Below are 8,624 nucleotides of genomic sequence, written 5' to 3' on the forward strand. Positions count from 1 at the left end.
ATGCATTAGAAAGTTAGCTGTCTCAAACTGGGCAGCCAGACACTGTGAGATGTCAGTTTGTAGTCGGTGCTATAATATTTAAAAATAAGAAGAATGGATCTCGCTCCCCTGCCTTCTCCCCTTCCCATCCTGCAATAGGGCAAGGGGTAAGAGACTGCAGACACACAGCCTCCCTTGCTGGACTGCCTCCAAAATGGAGTTCAATCCCCCACTCTACCAATCCAACCGTTAACAATGGTTGGGTCGGGAGGATCGATCTGACTCAGGGGTGGCCAATTATTTTGTCTGGAGGGCCACAAGGGTAGCTCTGCCCCTTGACAGGTGACCTTTATAAGTCCCACCCCCCCAGCCCCTGGCCTTTGCCACATGAAGTGCCTCCCTTTGCCCCCGGAAGTACTCCTTGGCAGGGGGGGACACTGCCATCTTAGAAACAGAAAAAAATTCATATACTAAAAGTCACAAACACCTGCTATATTTTGATTTTATTACAAAAAATATTTTTGTCATGATTTGTGTTTGTATAGTGTGTATAGAGGTGATTGCATAATAGCTCATCAGTGGTCTTATATAGTGTGTGGGGGGTGTAGTTGGGAGTGTGGGCTTATGCGTGGGGGGAGGAGTGTGGGTTGTGAGAGGGTGTGGCTGCGTGTGGGGGGGGTAGGGCATGTGGCAGGGATGTGTGTATATGTGGGGGGCTGCAGGGACAGGGTATGGGTGTGTGCGTTTTGTGAGGTGTGAAGGAGAGTTGGGGGGGGGGGGGGGGGCCCCCCTCCCCCCCCCCCCCCCCACCCCCACCCCCCCACACCACCAACACTCACCCACACACACAGAGTTCACAGTACCCGTCGTCAGTCGCAGCAGCAGCAGCAGGCGGCGGGCCCTTGGGGCACTCAGGGCCCACCCAGGCACTGCTGCCCACTTCTGGCAGAGTCCAAGGACTTGCACACGGCAGCACATCATACTGGGGTGCATGAGTGCCAGGAGCTGCACATGCACTCTGGGGAGCCCCACGTGACAGAGGAGGGCCAGCCTGGCTGCATTCCTCACCACCACGTGTAGCTCTGGCTGGAGCCACACAGCACTGGGCAGTAGTACCTGCGTGGGTCACAAGCACCCCCAAGGGCCTGTTGCTGCTGCTGCCACTAGCAGCAAGGCCTGTGCACCATGGCGGGGGAGTGTGTAGTAGGGTCCCCATCCTCTGCCCACCTGAGCTCCACACTCCTGCAGTCCCCTGGGCATGGGTACTGCGCTCCTGCCCAGCTGCAGCTTCTCCCCACCCCCGCAGCATCCTTACCTGCTCTCTGTAGTGAGTATTGTAGCAGGGAGATGACGAGAAACTGCTGGATGCTGGGGAAGTTGAGCAGGTCCTCCAGCAGCTGCAGCAGTGGCAGCAGCAGCCCCTCCCAGATACTGTAAGCCGGCTGGACCAGGCCTTTCTACACGTGAGGGTGGAAGTGAAGCATACAGGCTAAGCAGGGTACAATTAGTTGGTGGGCACCCATGGATCAGATGAAATTGCTTGGTGGGCCATATTTTGCCTGCCCCCGATCTAACTCATGGTGCTTTCTGTGAAGTGCCATGAGCTAGACTGGGGAGCTTCGTGTCTGTCAGTGTTAAAATGGTTAATTTGCCAACTTCTGCTACCAGCTGTATGCCTGCAGGCCTAATGCTCTCGTTCCTATTGATCACTTCCTTAGCCTATGCACGTTTGAAGTACTGCAAGAGTTGGACCTTTTATAACAACGAAATAAACAAAAACCAAATTAAAGTTTTGTGAACTCTCAGCCACAAAAGTTTCTCACGCTCCTGCTATGGAAGAAGGATAAAAAGGATGTGTGAACTGAGTTTTTATATTCTGTATTTTTTTTTTTTTTTTCAAACAGCCTTCTTGCCTAAATAATCAGCTGGTATACGTGGACTGCAAGAAAGGTACAATGGTCCAGGTGGACAGTTCTCAAAGGATGCTAAGAATTGCTGACCCAGATTCAAGATACAGTGGATTCTACAGCATGCAAAAACAGAACAACCTACAGGCAGATAATTTCTATCAAACAGTTTGAAGAATTGCATCCTTGCCAAGGATTTGAGAGAGAGAAATTGAGAGAGAGAGCGCGCGCGAGAGAGAGAGAGAGAGACTGAGTCTGCTATTAAAATAAAACTAGAATTGTGCACTTGCTTAGTGGATTGTATTGGATTTGTGACTTCATGTACAGCTCTAAGACCTTACTGGGATGGGCTCTGACTCCTGCAATGTGCCAGAACAAGCATTCCCACTTTTCCTTGAAATAACTGACCAAGTGTTTTCTTAGAACCAAAGTTTTAAAACTTGTGAAGATGTATTTGCTTGTAACATAGCTCTAGAGATTGTTTGGGAGGGGGAATTTGGGGTGGGTGGTGGGTGGTGACGTGAGAGGAAGCTTTGAAAAAGAAAAGCTGGTCAAGCTTGGCTTGAAGAGAAAACACACAAAGGGCATTGCCAAGCATCAGGATGGTGGCTTTTCCTGTTGCTCTAAAACTGCATTTGTTGCAGCAAAGCCTAAACCCATGTGAAAAAACAACCAACAAAAAGGTCTGATTTTTTTTTTCAGCTGTTGCTACAATAATATACTCCTAGAACAGAACCTGTCACATCACAGGTATGGTGTAGCTGCAAATATTTTTCTATATGACAAGAAGCTGCAGTAGTTAACAATATAGCAAGAAAGAGGTTATAGCAGAATATAAAGGGTGGGTTTATTAAGGATGTATAAAATTATACCTTGTGCTGCTTTTTGTTTTTGTTTTGTTTTCTTCAAAAGCTGATTGGCCAGATTTTGGCAGAGTTAGCAGATGACTGAGGCATAAGTAATTCCTGATATGAGCACTGGATCTTTTGACAACAGTATTGAAGAAAGAAAGGAAAAGTCAAGAACACCATGCAGTTCCAGGGGCTTTTGTTTGTTTGTTTGTCTTGTTTTTGTTTGTTATTTTGTATTAATCTCTGGTTGTTCATACCGTTTCAATAGAGAAGAAGGAAAAACTATTTTTGTTGGACAAAGCTCTTGCTTAAACGAGAGAGTAAAAAAGAGACTGGTGTAAGGTTTTTCCTGTTGTTGTTCTTATTTACTGGTTATGCAGATTAGAAACTACTTCCATGCTAGGAAGCTGCTTAATTTTAATTGTATATTACTCAAGCACCTTTTTGAAGCTCAGAAAAAAGGAGATCATGCTTCTTTAAACTTTAGCAGTATAGGAATATTTATGTAAATATAATTATGCTAAAAAACAACAAAAAGTATTTGTATGCCTGTGTGTATGTATATATACATGTGTGTATGTATGCATATGTATTTATACGTGTGTATGTACATATACACACTACATATGTATATATACCGTATATATAGTATTTATATATATATACAGTATATATATAATTTTTTATTTTTTTTCTTGTTGAATGTATTTTTATCTGAGAGAGATTTTACCCAGAGCAGAAACAGATAAACAGGCATTCCATATCAGTGCTTAATCACTTGTGAGTTTAGGAAAGACAAAAGGAGAGCATCTCATTCTACCTACAGTTTTATTTGATTTGAAAGTGTTTTGTGTGTGCGTGTGCGTGTGTGCGTGTATGTACATGTGGGTGTGTGTGTGCACTCTTGTGTTTGCGTGTGTACAGTACGTGCACGATTTATAGAAGTAAGCATTGCTCTTGCTACTTGCTACATTTCAGGGTGTTTCTTATTTCTTTTCCTGCTTGGCCTTAAAAAGGCTTTTAATGAATGAGTTGGCTAGAGACACTGATGACAGTATACATGCAGCACTAATCAGTTCCACAGAATAACACCATCAGCTCCTGGATTTTATTTTTCAAACAATTGTTTGAAACAACTACTGGAATATTGTCCACATTAAGCTGGAAGTTTGTTGTAGCTTGCCTCATTTATAACTCTGACTGTATAATACAATGTTAACTTTCCAAACAGGTCTTGGCACTTTTATACTAATTACCCATTTGTGCATTGCCTTTTTTTCTTTTACAAATGCTTGTCATGAAAGACACAGATACCCAGTATGCTTAATGTGAAAAGGAAATGTATTTTTTGTAAAGGAACTCTCAAGTATTGTTGTAAATACTTGGTCAGAGGTTGCTGAACTTTAAAAGTGAAAAAAACTAATTTATTATTATAATGACCTAATTTATTAATCTGAACATTAACGATTTTTTGCTTTAGAATATCAAAAAGGTGTTCTAGCTGTTTGCATCAAAGAAAAAAAATAGGTATGTCATTAAGGGTCAACATTTTTTCTGTTTATAAGGTTTCAGTTTCCAAAAACAAGTAAGAAAAAAATGTAGTCTCCCCAACATTTTGTACTTAATCTGATAATGAAACGGATATGTTTCTGTCCAGTCGTTACAAAGATTCTGTCAAGACACATCATCCATTCCTTGCATAAGAGTAAGCAGTCTTTATCCAGAAATTGTAAATGCTTGCTTTTGTTTTACAATCAAGGCCATATTCTGGAAATATTAGCAGGATATAGGACATGGTGTAAAATGTTTTTTATTATTATTATTTTATTATTATTATTATTATTTTAAAGATATGATTTATCTTATGTGCTGTATCCATTTCACTCTTTTACTTTGGTTCCTGTTGTGCTCTTGTAAGAGAAATGCAGATATCATTTTCTGAAAAAATAAAATAGATGCATATGTGGCACTTGGAGTGCACTGCGGTTCGGCAGATTGCTTGTTTACTTTTTTAACTGTAAGGCGGTTTCTTGTAATTTGGCTCTTGGCAGCACAATAAAAATTTTAAACCTAATGGTACATGTATTTTTTGTAATTTTTCATATGTCTTACTTCCATAAAATGTTGCTTGAGAAACTAGCTTATTATATCTTAATTAAAATGGGCCATTTTGCTTCCTTCAGATGTGAATTTGCACATCATTTTGACCCGGAGTTATGTAATGTTGGTCTGAGCAAAGATAACGCCAGCTTGACCCGTTTTAATTAGGGACAGTTTTGTTGCGCAAGTCTTAGGTTCGCACCAAAACACTTTCCTAGTGACATTAGAAACATGTTCATTAAATTTTAACAGTACGTTTACACAAAAGTTTGCAGCAGTTCGTAAATAAAGTGTCTCAGAAGAATAAAGTGGGCTCAATCCTACCACTTACTTCACAAGGCCTGGCCACTACAATCATTTGGAGCCACAATGAAGTCAGTAGGATTCTATGCAGGTGTAAGGGACAATTATGTACATTTTCAGTTCCATAAGAAGAGCCAGAGAGCCTGAGTGCAGTACTGGTGCACATGCTCAGGCCTGCTCTTGAGCTGCTATGCTTCCTAGTTTGTGGACTTGGGGGAGCATGAAGTGGGTACAAGTGGTTTTATTTCTCCACTATACTCCCCAGTTTACCCTGGGGGCCATATAAACCCAGAACAGTTCTAGATCTTGCTAGAAAAAAACTCCCCTGCCCCCAAGAAGAGAAGGAAATGGCCATAAGACTGCCTTCTGAGGCCCCCTTGCATGGCCTGGTGTGGTATCAGGGCAGGGTATAAGAGGAGACAAGTCAGAACAAAGCTGTAGCACTGAGGTGTGCCACATAACAAAAGCCGCAGGGCCTCTTATCTTCAAAAACTTTTAAGGAATTGTATTTCATTATCAAAGTCACTGATTAACATAAAAGTTTACTCCTTGTCCGTATAATGTAATACATCCTGCAGCCATGAACAAGAGCTCCTTTCACAAGGTGCACAAGGACCTTCCTTTGAACAAGGTCCTTTCACTTGGCTGAGTGCTTTGGAAAATGCTGATTTAGTGATACATTTTTCAAAAATGTTTAGACTGTACAATCCTGCTGTTCAAATCTTGACATCATTATCTTAACTCATCATCCTTAAGTTCTTTGTGGTTTCCTCCGTGAATTTTTCAGTGGACACCTCAAAACAAAGCATTTAGTAAATGACTGAAACTACTGTTTAATACATTTATTCGTAAAGTGGATGCATTCAGCCAGTAGCATATAATTAAGTGGTATGTTTCACAAGATGTTATATAGCTGTGAAATTTTCAACTCTTGGTCTTTCTAAACAAAAACTGGAAAAAGAAGAAAAAGGGGTGGGGGAACAGAGGATCACACTAACGGTATTCCTCAGGAAGGTTGTTTTTGGGAGGCATCAGTCCAGAATGCTCTGGTTCCAGGAGCCTTATAAAGAACATCTGGACTCCACCATTCTTAGTTATAAAATACAGCAATGTTAAAAAAAACCTGTAAAGAGCAAACAGCTTCTTACAAGCTTCATTGACAAATTTTATACTCTTTAAAATAAAATATTACAAGTCCCTATCATTAACAAAAAAATAATACATTAAGGTTGAAAAATATTTCAAAGTTGAAAATGTGACCTTATGAAAGATTGCATGGTGTAACCTTAGTCAGGGCTCTGTGTGTTCCAAAATTCCATTGCTATCAAATTTGCCAAAGAATTCAGTCCTTGCCACAGAATTTCAGCTGCCATTGAAAAAAAAATCCTGCCTTTGTGGTTGGAGAAAGAAACTTAGACATGTAAGGGAATGTAACTAATTGAGCAGGGTCTTCCTGGGATTGCAGAGATTAAACCAATAATCTTAAAAGCTGCATTCACCTGAAGGAGGACCCTGTAGAGAAGGTAATTTTATGGCTTTGGAATTAAACATTTTTCCAAGATACCATGGAATATGGTATTTACCCATTTTTCTGCAGCCAGGCACTTCTCTTTATTTCTTCTTTTCCTGCCCTAATGGAGTCTGCCTAGAGTTCTTTCTTGCTCTCCAGCTTTCCCCACAAAGATGAATTAACTGGATTACAGTGCATATTCCCTTCTCTTTGATGTAGCCTGAGCAGGAGGCTAATTTGCTGCCAGAGAGCAAGGGGGAGCCAGAAGAATAAGCTGAGAGTAGCTGATGGGAAAATAGGGAAGCAAGCAAGGTCCAGAGACCTGGAACCAGCTAAAAACTCCATGCTTCCCTGGCACATGTTGGAAGGAGGTTCTGAGCCACCTTGCCTGGATAACAAGACAGAGGCCTGTTGGCACTGGATTCACAACCCACCCCTGATACCCTGCTCTGGGCAAGCACAACCTTCAGACGGACCACTGCTCTGGTTGATAATAGGTGAATTTTACTGATACACTGATAGGAAATAAGAGCAATGCAGACAAAGCAACCAAAATGATTACAACATACATTACCCAAATTCCCCAGTGCCCAGAACATACACAATGTGAGTGGTATGTCTAGCCGGTACATAAACGCTACCTTTAGGTTCTTTGCTTGCATGTCTGACATCAGCAACCTTGGAAGTGAGGAGCCAATGCCAACTTGCTGTTTTGAAAACTCCTCATTTTGTACTCTTTCTCCTCCAATGACTTCATTTCTGGATATCGCTGATTGGTTTCCTTGGGGCCATCATGCTGTCCACATTCTGTTTTGTCAGCCTAAATCCTATCTTCATAAATCTATCACGTGCACACACCTTAATTTGGTCATTTAATTTGAAACCAGAAATCCCAAGGGTTTGGGTTTTTTTGCAAGTGGGCTCTGGAGCCAGGCCTATCTCTGTTATGAAAATAAGGTTTGAATGTTTTTAATTTCCCAGAATGTGCATGTCCATTGGCCTCAGACACCCTGTCTGACTTGAAAGCTGTGAAACAGTGCAACAAACAGGCTTTTAGAAATCAATTAACCCTTGCCATTCCCTTGAACCACTGTTCTAATACAATATCTATTTTACCTACAAGCCAATTCCTAAAAACAAACCTCTAAATATCATTTTCTAGCCCTCAAAGCCAAGATGCAGTACGTGAAGCCAGATAGCCTAGAGACCATAGCAAAAATCAACAATAATTGGACAATTCCATGTCACTGAGTATTCCAATGATGCATTCCAATAGTTGCACTTTTTCCTCTATGGTTGTGTACGTTGACAATCACTGCCATGAAAACTGATTGCATTGTGCTACACACCTACCCAGGCCTTAATTCTTATCCTTTATGCCTTTAAAAAGTCTCTTATTTTTCAGATGATGTATATTGCAAACTGGAATTTCTTATGCATCCAACATACTGAACTACAACGTTTTCAACCATGGTTACATTTCTAAAGTTATGAAATAACAATGACCTTGTAGAAAAGGCAGTTAAGAGGAGACATGTTCACAGCCTTTGAATATCTGAAGGGCTGCCATTAAGAAGAGGTAAAATACCTTTTGTCTGTTGCTGCAGAGACCGGGACAAACCAATGTCTTAAAATTGCAGCAAAGTAGGTTTAGACTGGATATCAGGAAAAACTTCTTCACCATTCCACAGTAAGGCAGTAGAATAGATTGCCTATGGACCTTGTGGGCTCTCCACCATTGAAGGTCCTTAAGAAAAAGTTGGACAAGCATTGGTCAGGGATGGTCTAGAAGTAGCTATGCCTATGCTCTACTATGGGTAAACGCTCGTGCTTCGGCACTTTGCTGGTTGCCATATGGGGCCTATAGCTATACATGTCAGGGCGGGGGTTTGGGGGAGTTGTTTTTTTTTTTCATCTTCCTCAGAAGCATTGGGTGTTGGCTGCAGCCAAGGCTGGAAATTTTGACTGGGACAT

At 41.4% G+C, this 8,624-nt stretch overlaps 1 protein-coding gene across 1 annotated transcript in view; it reads left to right on the forward strand.

Moving 5' to 3' along the window:
* Positions 1-4,811, forward strand: part of CRIM1 (cysteine rich transmembrane BMP regulator 1) — a 359,396-nt gene extending 354,585 nt beyond the window's left edge. The window contains exon 18 of the mRNA XM_025197632.1: positions 1,884-4,811. Coding sequence (XP_025053417.1) covers positions 1,884-2,060 — 177 coding nt within the window. The 3' untranslated portion in view covers positions 2,061-4,811. The remainder of the gene's footprint in view (positions 1-1,883) is intronic.
* The last annotated feature ends 3,813 nt before the right edge of the window (positions 4,812-8,624 follow it).

This window comes from Alligator sinensis, unplaced genomic scaffold (genome assembly GCF_000455745.1).
Source record: "Alligator sinensis unplaced genomic scaffold, ASM45574v1 scaffold489_1, whole genome shotgun sequence".
NCBI classification, from domain to species: Eukaryota; Metazoa; Chordata; order Crocodylia; family Alligatoridae; genus Alligator; species Alligator sinensis.